Source organism: Haliotis cracherodii, unplaced genomic scaffold (genome assembly GCF_022045235.1).
Source record: "Haliotis cracherodii isolate W230 unplaced genomic scaffold, xgHalCrac1.p SCAF_2, whole genome shotgun sequence".
NCBI lineage: Eukaryota > Metazoa > Mollusca > Gastropoda > Lepetellida > Haliotidae > Haliotis > Haliotis cracherodii.
In genome coordinates this window covers 48,767,798-48,785,385 of record NW_027266275.1, presented here as the reverse complement: position 1 = coordinate 48,785,385, position 17,588 = coordinate 48,767,798, and the positions used below count along the sequence as shown (strand labels likewise).

The 17,588-nt window shown below is 41.0% G+C and overlaps 1 protein-coding gene across 4 annotated transcripts in view; it reads left to right on the top strand.

The window, feature by feature from the left end:
* Positions 1-17,588, top strand: part of LOC139468159 (lethal(2) giant larvae protein homolog 1-like) — a 206,068-nt gene that overhangs the window by 19,264 nt on the left and 169,216 nt on the right. For all 4 annotated transcript variants that reach the window (XM_071249943.1, XM_071249944.1, XM_071249946.1 and 1 more), the window contains 3 exons: positions 293-405; positions 9,371-9,517; positions 17,281-17,353. In XM_071249943.1, coding sequence (XP_071106044.1) covers positions 293-405; positions 9,371-9,517; positions 17,281-17,353 — 333 coding nt within the window. The remainder of the gene's footprint in view (positions 1-292; positions 406-9,370; positions 9,518-17,280; positions 17,354-17,588) is intronic.

The following is a 17,588-nucleotide window of genomic DNA, read 5'->3' as shown; positions in this document are numbered from 1 at the left end:
AAATCTTCTGACTCAGGATCATCACCTTAGCGCCAAGGTTGTTTGTAACAAGAGTCCCAGTGCCGAAAATACATTTTCAGTATTCAGACTTGGTATTTGTTACATATAAGAAGTTTTCTTTATTAACATTGCGGACATATTTTCAGACTTAAATTGCATAGTGGTTTGTTTAGATTTTGGATGCTTTGAAAGATGATGGTGAAGGCTCTTCTTTCTGTTACCTATTTTTGTGGACTCTTTGCATTTTTTTTCTCTCCAATATCTTGATATATATGTTCATTTGGTATTTCAGGGTCGTGTGGTGAGTGTCTGCAGTGACAATTCACTACATTTGTGGGAAGTCAACCTACGCAGTGGAAAGTCTGTGCTGGATGAGGTCAATGAAATCTTTCTTGCAGATTACAAGTGAGTCTTGTGAGCCTATGTAAGCTTAATGCTCAAACTGCTGAATTGATTCATAGAGCAACATTAAGTGATGTACAATAGTCCATTTAATAAGAGTTCTCTCCTCATTAATTTAAGTTTTATTATTCCCCACCACAAACTGGGGCAGCGGATTTTGGAATGCCGTCCATCCGTCTGTCTAAGTTAGAGAAATGATATTTTACACACTGATGTTACTGGTCACGATCTCAAGAGTTCGAACATTGGTGTCATACATTCGTTTTTTTTACAGGGTTATGTCCCTAGCATACTGTGTGAAATTGGGACAAGTTTTCTCAGCAACTACTGAAGTTGCATGAATGAAAAGTTGCATGCTTATCTAAGAGATACTTGTCAAGACTTAGTTCGAAAATTGGTCCCATAAGGACTGTTTTTAACAGTTTCTATTTACTATTATATGAAGAAACAAAATTGTAATGTGCCTCATGGCAGGGATAGTGATAACGCAGTTTTCTTGTACATGTACAATTTGTTTTGATTCCTAAGTTCAGATGCTTCTGTGTATGTGACTGTTTTCATACCTCCAGAAAATTGGTCACTGGTACTTTTGTCCCACAGGAACCAGTTTGGCCAGATAATTGCTTTTTTTCATGGAGAATACTAGATAGATCTGATCCTGCCTGTATTAAACTATCAGCGGTACTGATAGTTTACATATACACCTGCATAATTATTTTAAAAAAAAAATCTTTTTGCAATCACTCCCAAATATCATATCCATTCATCTTAAAATTATGTACATCTTGATGTAAATGGTATTCATTTCGGTTATCACGGCCCCTTATATGATATTATATGTACATATTTTGAAATATCCGCTTTGGAATCTTTTTTCTTCCAAGGGAGACTGATCTTGATTATGTTATTTCCACTTTTTTTTCTGACAAATGTATATTTCATTTGAACATGGACCCCCTTTATTTACAGATTAGTTTTTGAACCTTATATCACGATTTAGGCATCATTGGGTTTTTTTGAATGTTATGCAATATTGTTGGTACCACGACATGATTGTCATGTTGTCCTTGTAGTTGTTCGAGTAGTATAGTGTCAGTGATTAATCAAATTATAAAAAGAAAATAGACAAAGATTTTCAGATCAATTCCAAAGGAACTAGAGTGTTTTTCATTCAGGAACTTTGCAGTAATATTTGCCTGACTGAAGTATGTTTGATTTACTAGCCGGAGCTGAGCCTATTCTTTGAATGCGAATTCCTAGCAAGATGAGATATATGGTCAAAATTTCAAATAAAATTCTTGTCAAAATCAGGTTTTGACTCGATGTGTGCAAACTTCAGCTTATTCAGTTATTGTTGTGGTTCCCCATATATTAAATGTTTTTGCATGAACAGTCTTATGGTTTTTAACTTGGGCTGTGCATGTTGTTTACTGATGCCAAAACTGGCACCATTTTCAATAAACCATTTAGTTAGTTATTTTCAAACTCCAATACACTTCAGTAAAAAAAATCCATCAAATTTACAACCTGTAACTTTAGTGTAATTATGATTATCCCCCGCCGCGCGAAGCGGGGGATATAGTATTCACGACCATCCGTCCGTCCGTCCGTACGTCCCACCTGTTTGTTGCCGCGATATCTCAAGAACTAAACACTGGATTGTCTTCATATTTGGAACTATGGTGTATATACAGACTCCGCAGACACCAGTCGGTTTTGGTGACCTTGACCCCATTTTCAAGGTCACAGCAGGCAAATCTGCTTTTGGAGTTTGAAAACGGTGTTGCCGCAATATCTCAAGAACTAATCTCTGGAATGTCTTCATATTTGGAACTATGGTGTATATACAGACTCCGCAGACACCAGTCGGTTTTGGTGACCTTGACCCCATTTTCAAGGTCACAGCAGGCATATCTGCTTTTGGAGTTGGAAAACGGTGTTGCCGCAATATCTCAAGAACTAATCTCTGGATTGTCTTCATATTTGGAACTATGGTGTATATACAGACTCCGCAGACACCAGTTGGTTTTAGTGACCTTGACCCCATTTTCAAGGTCACAGCAGGCATATCTGCTTTTGGAGTTTGAAAACGGTGTTGCCGCAATATCTCAAGAACTAATCTCTGGAATGTCTTCATATTTGGAACTATGGTGTATATACAGACTCCGCAGACACCAGTCGGTTTTGGTGACCTTGACCCCATTTTCAAGGTCACAGCAGGCATATCTGCTTTTGGAGTTTGAAAACGGTGTTGCCGCAATATCTCAAGAACTAATCTCTGGATTGTCTTCATATTTGTAACTATGGTGTATATACAGACTCCGCAGACACCAGTCAGTTTTGGTGAACTTGACCCCATTTTCAAGGTCACAGCAGGCAAATCTGCTTTTGGAGTTGGAAAACAGTGTTGCCGCGATATCTCAAGAACTAATCTCTGGATTGTCTTCATATTTGGTACTATGGTGTATATACAGACTCTGCAGACACCAGTCGGTTTTCGTGACCTTAAATTAATTTTCAAGGTAACAGACTCCGCAGACACCAGTTGGTTTTGGTGACCTTGACCCCATTTTCAAGGTCACAGCAGGCATATCTGCTTTTGGAGTTGGAAAACGGTGTTGCCGCAATATTGGTGACCTTGACCCCATTTTCAAGGTCACAGCAGGCATATCTGCTTTTGGAGTTGGAAAACGGTGTTGCCGCAATATCTCAAGAACTAATCTCTGGATTGTCTTCATATTTGTAACTATGGTGTATATACAGACTCTGCAGACACCAGTCAGTTTTGGTGACCTTGACCCCATTTTCAAGGTCACAGCAGGCATATCTGCTTTTGGAGTTTGAAAACGGTGTTGCCGCAATATCTCAAGAACTAATCTCTGGAATGTCTTCATATTTGGAACTATGGTGTATATACAGACTCCGCAGACACCAGTCGGTTTTGGTGACCTTGACCCCATTTTCAAGGTCACAGCAGGCATATCTGCTTTTGGAGTTGGAAAACGGTGTTGCCGCAATATCTCAAGAACTAATCTCTGGATTGTCTTCATATTTGTAACTATGGTGTATATACAGACTCCGCAGACACCAGTCGGTTTTGGTGACCTTGACCCCATTTTCAAGGTCACAGCAGGCATATCTGCTTTTGGAGTTTGAAAACGGTGTTGCCGCAATATCTCAAGAACTAATCTCTGGAATGTCTTCATATTTGGAACTATAGTGTATATACAGACACCGCATACACCTGTCAGATTTGGTGACCTTGACCCCATTTTCAAGGTCACAGCAGGCAAATCTGTTTTTGGAGTTGGAAAACAGTGTTGCCGCGATATCTCAAGAACTAATCTCTGGATTGTCTTCATATTTGGTACTATGGTGTATATACAGACTCTGCAGACACCAGTCGGTTTTCGTGACCTTAAATTAATTTTCAAGGTAACATTAACTTAATTTTCAAGGTAACAGACTCCGCAGACACCAGTTGGTTTTGGTGACCTTGACCCCATTTTCAAGGTCACAGCAGGCATATCTGCTTTTGGAGTTGGAAAACGGTGTTGCCGCAATATTGGTGACCTTGACCCCATTTTCAAGGTCACAGCAGGCATATCTGCTTTTGGAGTTGGAAAACGGTGTTGCCGCAATATCTCAAGAACTAATCTCTGGATTGTCTTCATATTTGGAACTATGGTGTATATACAGACTCCGCAGACACCAGTCAGTTTTGGTGACCTTGACCCCATTTTCAAGGTCACAGCAGGCATATCTGCTTTTGGAGTTTGAAAACGGTGTTGCCGCAATATCTCAAGAACTAATCTCTGGAATGTCTTCATATTTGGAACTATGGTGTATATACATACTCCGCAGACACCAGTCGGTTTTGGTGGCCTTGACCCCATTTTCAAGGTCACAGCAGGCATATCTGCTTTTGGAGTTTGAAAACGGTGTTGCCGCAATATCTCAAGAACTAATCTCTGGAATGTCTTCATTTTTGGAACTATAGTGTATATACAGACACCGCATACACCTGTCAGATTTGGTGACCTTGACCCCATTTTCAAGGTCACAGCAGGCAAATCTGTTTTTGGAGTTGGAAAACGGTGTTGCCACAATATCTCAAGAACTAATCGCTGGATTGTCTTCATATTTGGTACTATGGTGTACAGGCGGGGGATATTTCGTCACTCTGTGACAAATACTTGTTGTAAAAGTTTGAAGTGTGAGATTCTGTCAATTGGAATATGTCGTTTGTTGAAATGGAAAGGCCAAGCATGCAGTTTTCCTGCTTCTTGTGCTACTGCAGACTGTTAAAAGGGCACTGATCTAAAGCAATTCCCCGGGACTGGTTGTTGCCTTTGTTATTGTTTTTTCACATTGAGTACCCGGATGTATAGCAGAAATCTAGACTAGTTCGTGACCTGTGCTGCGCCATTCGTAAGCGCATTAGTCACTTTTATGGGTAGTAATAAGGGCGTATGGTCACATTGATCAACAAAGTGAAATACAGTTTTCGAGATAATAAGGAAATGTGGGTATCTTTGTGAATAGTGATAATGGTGAGGAAGTAAATATTTCACCTGAGCATTGCTTTTTTTATATTGTGTATATTTTTTTACTGTCAAAATGTGTAACATTTTCAAATTTATTAAACGCCTAAATATTCAGTTATTTTACAAATTGAGTGAAAAACATTTCCATCTGTATTATTATGATACGGAATTCCAAACATTTTGATGTTTAATGTCTTCACCAAGAGACTGAAAATTTTACGTTGAAAAGTACATTTTTAGGTTGTTTGGCTTCTAATCCTACATAATAATCTGTTGCAATGTTTTTAGGCCCTTTTGATCGTCTTAATCAATTTTAGTCAATCTGGACAGATTTTTCAGTCAAAAATATTTACACATTTTATAAATTGCCTGAGAGAATCACATTTTACAAATTGACGGTAATATATACACGCTTATAAAGGAAAACACTTGTGAAAACCACGTCTATCGCGCATTGAAGAATTTCCCAACCAAGACGAAGAGAAACTAGAACGAATTGATTCAATGCTACAGCAAATAAAGGAAAACAAAATGCAAATATGATAATTACAACCTACCAAATTTGTGTATAATTTTAGGCAACTTCCTTGTTCGAGGAATGTATCCGTGAATAACCACACAGAGGAACAATATCCCACTCGTCTGCAGCTGTACAAAGAAACGTATTCGATGTCATGTGTCTCTGTAACAATCAAATATTTTAAAAGATATATATCGTTTTGGGATGTTATAACCCGTGTTCGTTTCTCAACTGATCACTTAGATTGTTTCTGGTGTTTCACATAGGTGTCAAGTCTCAAGGGTCGACTTAGAAAGCCCTTATGACAATAACATCATAACATCCATGGTTCCTAAAAAATCCATTGAGTGATAGATAACAATGATCAATCAATCAACGTATTATCAGTTAACCCTTTGAACAAAGTATGTTGTTTTTACATCAGCACTTCACGCCATGATATGAGTGTATTCCCTTTGTTTTAGTAAACCCAGACATGTAAACACTCACTTTTGACATATCCACTGTGCGAGATAACAGTGATTAATCAATCAACGTATTTTCTGTTAATCCTTTGATGACTAGGAACGATCCGTTGGTTTACAAAAAAAAGTAAAATCAACTGATCATTCATCTCTTGCTTGGCTGCCACGTGCATATTACATAACACACATTTCACCTCACTTCAAACCTGGATTTAGATTGAATAATTACCCCAGACACAATAAATGCCAAATGGGAACCTCTGTCAGGTAATCTAAGTGGTGCTACCACTAATTGTACCTGTAATAAATTCATTAACTGAGCATCCAGTGAATGACGACAAATACACAAGTGTAGGATTATACCAGAAAACGTGGACGACAACAAGGGAGTAGTAATCGCATTATCGACGCAATCTGAAATCCGAAAATGCTTTCACTACATGGATACTTTTTTTAAAACTATAACAATCTGGGGTATTTCCAAATGACGACATCCGATGAGCTCCACCGTTCTTTTTGTCTGTTTGTTAAGGCTGAAGAATTTAATTAACATGCGCCCTTTGTCGAAATCTTTAAAGATCACAGTTAACCAATCAGTGTTCAAAAATGCGTAAAACAAATATTACCTCCAAGTTTATTTAGCTGTCCTTACAGAGACAGTAGCCCAGTCTCTGGTGACGCTCAGTTGCGTTGCGTATCATCCGAGTACTCACGGGGAAAAAACAATAACAAAGGCAACAAGCAGTCCCGGGGAATTGCTTTAGATCAGTGCCCCTTTAAATGAAAAACAATAAGAATTCTCTAATTTTTTGTATACTTTTGATGATGTCTACTTCAAAACAAAATGAAAGTGGGATTTCCATGTTTGGTTGCAAATTAACTGTTTTATTTTTCCATTTAGCACAATCATTATATTTTGCATTCAATGGTCCGGAGAATCATAGATATATTTTGAAAATTTAAGTGTACTGTTCTATGGTTATAAGTATGAAATAATAAATTGAATCATTTCTATGCAAGATTAAGATACTTGAGACCATAAGCAATTGTAAGTTAGAGGATTCAACAGCCATAAATATTGATTTTTGGAGCAACTGAAAATGACCCTTTGTTATGTATATCTGGACTTTGCAATTTGTTATTAATTTTATTCAAAATTTCATTCAGTGTTATTATTCCCCAAACCTTAAAGGGAGGGGTTGTATAGTTATACCAAGGACTTTGGGCAACCAAACATAGACCTGTTTGCGACTTAACAGAACCACCAACTTATGAGACCCGTGAAGATTCCGGGGTAGAATAGGTCTTCAGCAACCCATGCATGCAGTAAAAGGCGACTATGCTTGTCGTAAAAGGCGACTGTTGGGATCGGGTGATCGCTGACTTGGTTGATGCATGTCATCGACCCCAATTGTGTGGATCGATGCTCATATTAATCACTAGATTGTCTGGTCCAGACTTGATTATTTTACAGACCGCCGTCATATAGCTGGAACATTGCTGATTGCAGCGTTAAACAACAAACAAACCAACTTATGACGTATGTCTCCCAGCTACTGGATCCGCAGCTTCCCCTGGGAAGAGTTCCCAAGGTGATACAAAAGATCAACCTGGTGGATCGACTGGGTCTGCGCTTCCAGGTTGTAGGAATCTGTTGACAGACGCCCTATCCAGACAGAGTGGTGCCCATAGAATGAGAGGCATACCATCTCTTATGTCAGAGCCTAGGTCAAGCCAACATCGGCCACATGCCCAAACTTCCAGATCTGAACTTCCGTTTCTCTAATTCCGGATCTGCAGGCCTGGCGAGGGATGAGCTAAGCATACGCTTTTCCACCCCCATAACTCCTTCCCAAGGTGATACAAAAGAGTGAGTTAAGTGAGTGAGTTCCTGCATTAAGCTTCTTGGCCAAGTATCTCTGACACCTGTGTAGCAAATGACACTTGAAAGGTAGCACCATTACCACTTATTTTGTAGCTTTATATTCAGTGTTGGCAGTTCCCAACGATTGAAAAATGAGCAAGATTACGGAACTGCAACTTTTTTACGCTCATTTAGTCTCGAAGATCAGACGGCCAAATTTTGTCCCCCTGCATGGGATTTTAATGTGGTACTTCAGTGTTTGCATGGAACTAAATGCTTGTGTGTCCGAGCCTCTTTTCAACCTCACCATAAACACAATTTTTCTCTTGGCACTTGCAACGGCGGCAAGAGTGAGCAAGATTCATGCGCTCGACATCACTCGCTTTGAGCGAGGTACGCCCTGAGCAGTCTACCTCAGGTTTTGCGGGGGTTTTATGGCTGTAAACCAGTTGCCAGGACAACCCGATCATTCTTTCACTAGCCCACCTTTATTTTCCATCGTGGGAAAGGAAGATGAGGATGAACTCTTATTATGCCCAGTGCGTGCGCACCAAGTTTTCATCACAAGGTGTGGCATGCAAAAATGGTTGTTTATCTCGGTTTCTCAGAATTCAGTTGCAATACCATTTCTGTATGGTTACATGCTATCATCCTTCAGGCTTACGAGATTGTTAATCTTGAGCCAATGAGAGTTGATAACCCCTATGAGATTTGGGTGGTGGCCTCGACGATGGCTCTACACAGTAATTGTTCTATTAGAGCCATCATGGAAGGATCTTTTGGGACGTCAAAATATTAGTCTTTGCCAGCCCCTACCTGAGGTCATGTGTGGCTTAAGAAGATGTCTTGGGCATTTGCAGTTTTGGGACCCCTGATTGTATCCCAGCAAGTGACCAACCCATGATGCCATAAAGACAATTAATCACACTTTTACGCTATGATGGTCTGGTTATCCAGTTTCTAGACCCTAGTGCACACTATTGTCTTGTACTGTTTATTTACCTGGACATACTCATACTCTCGTTATCTTTCTGTGGACCGGATTGGCTGATCAGTTACCGATCTGAGCAGAAGAATTGTGCTGTAGGATACAGATGCATTAAGGAGTAATGCAGGATAAGTCTAAAAATTGAGTAAAATCTTGATATTTGTATACTTATCCTGCATTACGACGTCCGAGGGCCAATCCGTCAGTCCTGCCTCTTGACAATATCTTCAGAGATAAGCCGTCAACCACTTCCGTTATGATGAGGCAGCTAGTGATTGCTTCAGAATGGAACATCATTTTTCTCATCAGCAGGATCAATCACAGCTTCATATAAATATAAAAAATATCTATATTTTACTAGAATGATTTTTTTAAGACCTTATCCTGTTGTGGATGTACATAAATCCACACAGAAAGAAGTTTTATTCAATACATGTATTCATATGATATGCATCACATGTTCATGCTTGTTTAGGCAAGGATGAAAATATGCGAAGGCAATGATTTGACAGTGATTTCTGAGGATTCCATGTGCTATATTTCAGGATGTTTTAACTGATGTCTTTGTTATTTGGTGTATTGCAGACAGATGAAGGCTGTGTCTACAAGCTGTCTGTCTTTGAATGGTGACCAACTTCTTTTGGGAACAGAAGGTGGCAGTATACATATGCTAGACATGGCTTCCTTCTCCCTTGTTGACCAGTTCATACATCAGGATGTAGTCATGCAAAAGTAGGTTTTCTTTCTTTATTAAGGTATATTTTAGTGTGACATATTTTACTTCACAATTCATTGTATTGTGTGTCAGTGTGCTCTAATAACACCCTTTAGATAATGCTTTTTTTCATTTGCTAACTGGAGGGCTTCTGAATTTTTGTGTGTGATGGAGATAGAATCACTAGTTGAAAATGACCCACTCACAAACTTTTGATAAATGAATCGGATAAACCACATGGGCCTATTCCTGTGACACATTGGGGAGCAATGGCAGAAAGTAAGTTTTTGCATATGGTTGACATAGAAACCAAACCTGCCTTTGAAAAGAAATAGTTCTTCCTACAGCAAAGAGGGATCTTTCATGTACTTAAAGATACATGACCCTGTGACTCCAAGTCACCCCAACACTGACCTTTGCAGTTATGACCTTTGCACCATTCTCTTAGATATTTTCTGATACCGCTTGACTGATGAAGCTGAAATTTGGCATGCAGGTTCTATCTGGTCTTGTTCAAATTAGTGTAATATTTAGAGACTCAAAATTTTCAATAAGTTTAAAAATTTATTCTTAAGAAGCACATGGGATGGGCCTTAAACTTTGTGTGAATGGCGTGACTATGAGATCCAAGTCTGTTCAAAGGCATCACTGTTTCTACTCAACATTGTTGTCATGAAAGGTGTTGCAAAAATACTTGTTTTTCTCCTTTTACTAAGTTTTCACCTTAAGTGAGTTTGACTTCTTCTAAAGTCAGGTGAGCTGCAGAGTTTTGTTGCTGTATGCCTATTAAGTATGTTACAAAAAAATGTTTTCTAAAGTTAAAAAGAAAATTACATTGATATCATAATGGTTTTTCAATTCAAACAACCCACATTACAACAGCTACACTCTCCTTAACCATTATTTTGTAGCTAAAGACCTCATAGAACAGTGTTCTCACTTTGAATGTACCTGGTGAGCAGCAATGTATTTCATCAGATTTTTTAAACTTATCCTGCACTACTCCTAATGCATCCACTGCTTGTTTCTTGACAGAGAAAGAGCTGTGTACAACCTTGCGAAAGAAGAAGTTGTTTAAACTAGCTGAGTGGCTAACCCTATCACACAGCTCCCATGTGACCACGGAAGAGGTGACGTCACGAATCAGCACATTACTGTTGTCGCCCAAAGAAGGAAGACCTATTTGATGAACTCTTACATTTTTCATTGAATCCTTTGTGTGTTGATAACTCTAGGGATTTTTCTTGTGAATTATATTATGCATACAGTTTGTGTTTTCATATCTTTCATATGATTTACACCATTGCATGAATTTTTATCGCCTGGTGGTGGTTTTACCACGGTAAGGGTGTGGTTTTGTTGTTTCAAGCAGCCATCTTGAATATTGTCCGTGGTCACACTTTTTTTTGTGGCATGCATTCTGCATCCTTATATTCACCTCTATGACCCCCGCCGCTACAATGGTGCTTATGGACCCGACTATGACTCTTCCTCAGAATCACCACCCCTCCAAGGAGCTCCCAGCGCCTCCAGGCTTTGGGCTTCCTCCCTATCAACAGACACCTCCCCAAATGTACCAGTCTTCCCAACCGTCTCTACCAGTATCTATACCTTCACCTCTACAGGCGCCTCTGCTAGCATCTCTACAAGCGCCTCCTCGGGTGTCTCCAGGTGCGGCTCAACAGGCGTCTCTACAGGTGTCTCTACAGTCGCACTCACACACACTTAGACTGGACTTATGTGGTGCCTCTTATCCCATGACTCCACCTTGCCTGGTGCCTTTCCACAAGGAGCAAGTCCTCACTCTCTAGGCGCCATTCTCGGAGCTGCTCTCAAGTTCAACGGTCAAGGGGATATAAATAGGACTCATCAGAAGGCTCCTTTATCCCAACGTATGAGGGATCGGTATCAGAAGTTGACTCCACCTTGGGCTAAACCAGGTGGCAGACTGGATCGCTAACCTGTTGGAGGCAGTGGCACCTTCCCCAGGGTTGGGGGTCATCAAGAAAGACACTATCTGGCCTGACCCTACATCTGTCCCACCTGACCCCATGATCAATGACATGATTGCTGCTCTGAATGAGGATTTCACTTATCTATCTCTCCGACCCTCTTCCAAGTCTCCAAAGTACAGAAAGGAGGATTTCCCTGTCCATTCCTTCGACATTGCAGATCATGCCCACTCTGTAGATGACCTTCATCGCGCCAACACAAGGTCGGTGTCCATCAACGGTGGTTGACGGTGGAATTGAACGTCTAAGGCACAGAGTTAAAGACCTCGTTACACCTATTTGTCAATGCCTCTCTTCAAGAATGGGGAGCGCATCTGGAGGGTCAAGTTGCCTGGGGTTGCTGTGGTCCACCGCGCAACACCAGTGGCACATCAACAACCTCAAACTGGAGGCCCTCAAACTGGCTCTATCACTGGAAACTGGAGTTTCTCCAGCGCAAACAGATCACCATATCAACGGATAACATCACCATCGTCTCCAAAACCCGGGAACAACTCACTCCAATTTGCTCCTACAGCAAAGACTCTTCACCTGTTCACCTATCCAGGTTGTCGCACCATTCTGGCAGATGCCCCCTCCAGGCCAGACAGTCACACCCACAGAGTGGAAGCCCCACCCGGATGCCTTCACTCATGTTTTTCTGCGTCTTGGCCATCCCAACAGGCCACCAGGCAGAACTACCACATCCGGAACTTCATATTGCCAGTACCGAACCCTCAGGCCTGGGCAGTCGATGCCTTCAGCGTAAGCGTATGTTTTTTTGCCTCCAATACTCCTTCTCAGGGTTCTTCAGAAGATCAGATAGACGCAGAGCCTCGATCTGACATTGGTTGGTTGTTCTCACAGAGATAGCCACCGACCCTCTCCAGCTGACAGATCTACTGATCCACCCGAACAGTAAAAGGCCACACCCGGCTCCAGATAGGTTACACGTCTACACGTCTGCACGTCTGGTCCATGTACAAAGAGACTTTAGTGTCATGGGTTACACGGCTAGGGCTACCTGAAGTCTGTACGACGTTAAGTGGCGCTCCTTTGACATTTTGACATTTGCATTCAATAAGCCGTTTGGCGCCGAGGCGCCAGCGAGTGCTTGCGAGCACCTTCGAATAATTCCTAATGAACGGAACGCACGTTGAGAGCGCTTTCTAGCGCCTCTGCGCATACTGAGAAGGAGGCACGCCGAGGGACAAAGATGGCGGACTTGGACAAATGCGGGGCCTGTGAACATTACATTTCGACATGGAACAACTTGTTAGACATACACGCACTTAGTGGTGAAGTTTGATACCACCACATAAGTAAATACATTTATTGGAAGACTTTTCACTTGTTAAAACCAGGCCATTCCAATTGTTTTAGCTGCATTTTGAAGCCCCTCGCAGCCCGGAGTATTTTCCCTTGCAACCCATGTTAATTTTAGTACAGAAAAAATCCTTTTCATGCGTCTGTTTGTGAACAAGATAAATGTATAATAAAATTTGGTATGAAGTTGCAGTTTTGTCCCAATAACACTCATATGATTTCTTTTTGTAAACATTTGACATGTATTATTATGCGATATAAACCTTCATTTGTCGAAACTGGAAACGTAATTGAGATATTTTCATAGGTGTCTATCTTCTCTTACATAAATCGAAAACATTGCGAATTGTTGTTTTTTACTTCAGTTACAATATTCCAGCAATATCAGGGCGGCCTGTAAATAATCGATTTTGTCCCTGACAACTTTACCAGTGGTTGATTTGGACAACGTCCCATGCCTTCGGGGCATTTGCGACCAACTTGTGTTATTCGGGGACAAGCAGTGAGGTTACTGAAAGGGGCAAGTGGTGACGAATGGCCGTCGGGGTACAATAAAACACAATCCACCAAGTCACCAATCCATTTAGTTGAATCATACAATATGCATGCATAGATTATTTTTGGTCAATAAACATAACCAGGAATCCCCAAGTGATGACTAAAAAAAAAACACCCCAGGAAATATTGTTTTTCCCGAACGAGAGCAAGGGTAATACATTTATTCTTAGACGAGTTTCGTAAAATCAGTATGACAAACATGCGAGTGTAATAACTTCTTTGTTACCTATTATTTCTTAATCCATCTGAGCTTTCTTTTAGAGAAATGCACTGATCATGACCGCCGTCTTAGAAAACCACAATTGTCAAATGACGTCAACAGTCTTCAGCTATGACGTCATTTCTAGTGTCAGAATAAAATTTGAAAGACGATAACAATGCCGCCCGGATGACTTACATATAGAATACTAAACCAATACCAATATTATTAAACGAGTGAATAGTTGTATCTGACGAGCGAAAGCGATTCAAATACCACAAATATTCACGAGTTTAATCAAATTGGTTTTACATGGGAGCGAGTTTAGTATTTTATTTATTACTTGCCATTTATAACGTTTTTAGAATTATACTGTTGAGTATGAATAGGCTGAAACCTACACGATCCATGGCATAGTCCAATTGAGTTTAACAGAATAATACTTTAAACACCTCAAACGTTGAAACGTATGAATTTAATACCATACAACGGTTCACCTTTAGAATTCACAAAATTATCGTAGGGCTAAGACTATCGCAACTCACATACTTGAACAGACTAACGACTGTCGTTGCGCTACAATACGATCGCCTTGTGGAACGGGCCTTGCACCTCAAAGTTTACAATAACGCCACAATACCAGATGACGTAATTGGTTGAATTTTGTTGCAAGATCCATCAGCGAAACAGTGCAGTGTGACGTCAGCCTAGCAACAAGGTTGCTGGGGTCATCGAGTGTGCATAAGCTCCTCTCAACTCAACTCCACACGCAATGTCGTTGAATAAGCCAAGGGATGTTGAGAGCTTTCAATATTTGTTCGTGAAACGTGTTCTGAGAGTACATAAGTACGCGTTTTGGTATTACACAATGTGTAATACAGCTGTATGTTTATTAAACGGGTGATCTCTTCACGCACCAGTGCACATACGATTTTTAGTAACTCGATTTTTTTCTAACCCTATAGGTAATTAATTATTTGATTTATGAGACTTTGTTCTTGCCGTTTTGGCAATATAGTGACATGTCTTACCCCATGTATTTAATTTATTCCCCTTCATTTACTGTCCAGAATATACTGAAATTAAATATATATGAATATAAACATCAAACCATTATGTTTTACCCAAATAACTGGTAAATAAAATACCTGGAATGCAGTTTTAAGAAATAAGATTCTATTTGGGTTCTTAAATCCACATCTTCGATAACTTCAATGCAGAACCAGAAGTCTTTATCTACCTATTCCAATTCGACTTTATTTTATTTACCACAGTAGGTTTGTAAATACAGTACGACATGGATATAACGAACACGGATAGAGCGAACAAACGGATGCAACAAAATCCACGATTTATCTCCTATATATTATCATATAAAATGTACGTACATAACAAACTCTCTACAGCGAACTAAGGGATATAGCGAGCTGATATCTGATCCCCGACGAGCCCATCTACCACAAATTTGTGACTCGTACAGCGAACTGAGAAATCTCATTCATTGTCAAGTGTCACTGACAATCTAGTCTATATTTTGATTTTCCAATGTTAAATAAGTCAGTAGGATTACATGAGTTGGGTCGACCCGCGGTGACCCGCGGGGAGCGCTCAGTCAGCGCTCAGAAAGCGCCTCGGCCTATTGAACGCATGCCGGGACCTCTGCGTCTCCCCAATTCTTGGCCGAGTTTCTTCTATTCTTGCAGACCTGTGAAGATTCGGGGTACAATAGGTCCTCGGCAACCCATGCTTGTCGTAAGAGGCGACTAACGGGATCGGGTGGTCAGGCTCATTGACTTGGTTGATGCATGTCATTGATCCCTATTGTGTGGATCGATGCTCACGACATTAATCACTGGATTGTCTGGTCCAGACTCGATTTACAGACCGCCGTCATATAGCTGGATTATTGCTGAGTGCCGTCTTAAACAACAAACCAAACAACCAACAACCAACTGTTTTTGCGCTACGAGTGTCGTCTGAAAGGAAGCACTATCGTGACATACCTTGTGGCCCTCAACTCTGTTTTTGCGGTTCCGGAAGATCCGAAAATGATGAAGGTCCCTGAACTCCAAGCATTACTTTGCTCCTTCTGGCCGGAAGACCAGAAGGCTCAGTTTAAACTAACAGCATAGGATCTGAACGTGGTCCTCGTCCTACTGAGAGGCATGACCTTTGAACCACTCTTACTTTTACCTGACTAAGAAGATGGTCTTCATACTGTCTCATGCTCCTGCGGCACGCTGTTCATCTTGGACTGTGCTTGGATTTTTAGCCAAGAACCAACATGCAGCACAGCCCAACAGATCCTACCTCATTCTGTCCCTCTCTTTGATAGTGGGCGCTGAGGACAAACAGGAACTCCTTTGTCAGGTGAGGGCGCTGCAATGTTTTATGAGACACTCCAAGAATTGTCGTGGACAACGCCACCGCCTCCTCATACCAGTATCAGCGACATAGCATGTTGAAGTCAGCCGTAACACAATCGCTCTCTGGCTTTGAGCCATCATCCTTCAGGCATATGAGGCCGCAGGACCCTCTGAGAGCCAGCAATCCTCACGAGATCAGGGCGGTCACCTCCACCATGACGCTTCACAGCAACTGCTCCATACGCGCCATTATGGAAGGCTTTTTCTGGGGTCCAGACACTGTCTTTGCCAGCCACTATTTGTCACATCAGAAGATGTTGAATGTGTACGCAGCTTTGGCCCTTTAATGGTTGCCCAGCTGGTCACCACACCACAGACACTTCCACATATTCAGAGCCGCTTTGCGACCTCTCCGGTGCGTGTCAGGCCTGACTGGAAGGCTACATGCTACATGCATTAGGCTTGTTACATCAGTTCTAGATTTTAATCTCATTTATCTTCTATGACTGCATCGATACCTGGATTTCACGAATACCTAACTCTCTCTCTCCCTGTCAACAGGAATGGTCTCTTGATGCCGGAGATCGCCTTCGCTCATTGGGTGAGGGTTTTGTTGCAGTACACTTCTGAAGGTATGCCCTCTACCAATCCATCGGATAAGGGGTAATGCAGGATAAGTTAAAAAATCTAGTGTTATCCTAGGTATTTTTTATGTTTGTATACATATCCTGCATTACACCCATCGCAGTGCCACCTCTCCACAATGCCTTTAGATCTTCCAGTTTTTAGCAGTAATGTGCTCATCCGTGATGTCGCCCCTTTATTGGTCACATGGGAGCTGTGTGATAGGGTTGGCCACTCAGCTCGTTGAAACAACTTCTTCTTCAGCAAGGCTGTACGCAGCTCTTTCTCTGTCAAGAACGAGCAGTAGATGCATTAGGGAGTAATGCAGGATAAGTGTACAAATAAATAAAATATCTAGGATTTTACTAACATTATTAACAAAAAACTCCTTTAAAAAAAGTATCAAAATCTTAAGTGAACAATTTTTTACTTCTCCTGTATTACTCCTCAATGCATCTACTGCTTACCTTACGACAAAGAAAGACAGCGCTTCGCGATGGTCCTGGGTGAAGAAAAAGGCTGTTTCCATCTTCAGTCTACTTTTTGCAGGACCCATTGTCGCTGTCATGTGACCGCTTGTGATGTCACATGAAATCATCTTCCTGCTCGTCGTGCTACTGGAAAGTTGTGCTTCGGTTTGCTCTGCCAACTTTTGGCTTAATTTTGAGGTGAGCGTTCGGAATGTTTGTTCATGTTCACAATTTTCTCCATTACAGTGTTCCCGATGACTTCAAAGTAAATCCAGGAGCAGTAGAGGCTATTGCAGTACACCCAACAAATCCAAATAAGGTGAAATGCTATTCTCACACTTGTCAACGTAGAGCTTATATAATGTCTCCTGTCATGTTGTCAATGATCTTTTCATTCATCCCTGTGTCCAGTTGTATTCAGAATCTCTGAAAACACAAGGCCTATGAAGCTGAAACTTTGCATGGATGATCACAATGGTGTCCCTGGAAAGTCCTCACAGAATGCGTGTGCTAATATTTTTAAAGAAATTAAGATCATGACAAATTTGGTATTT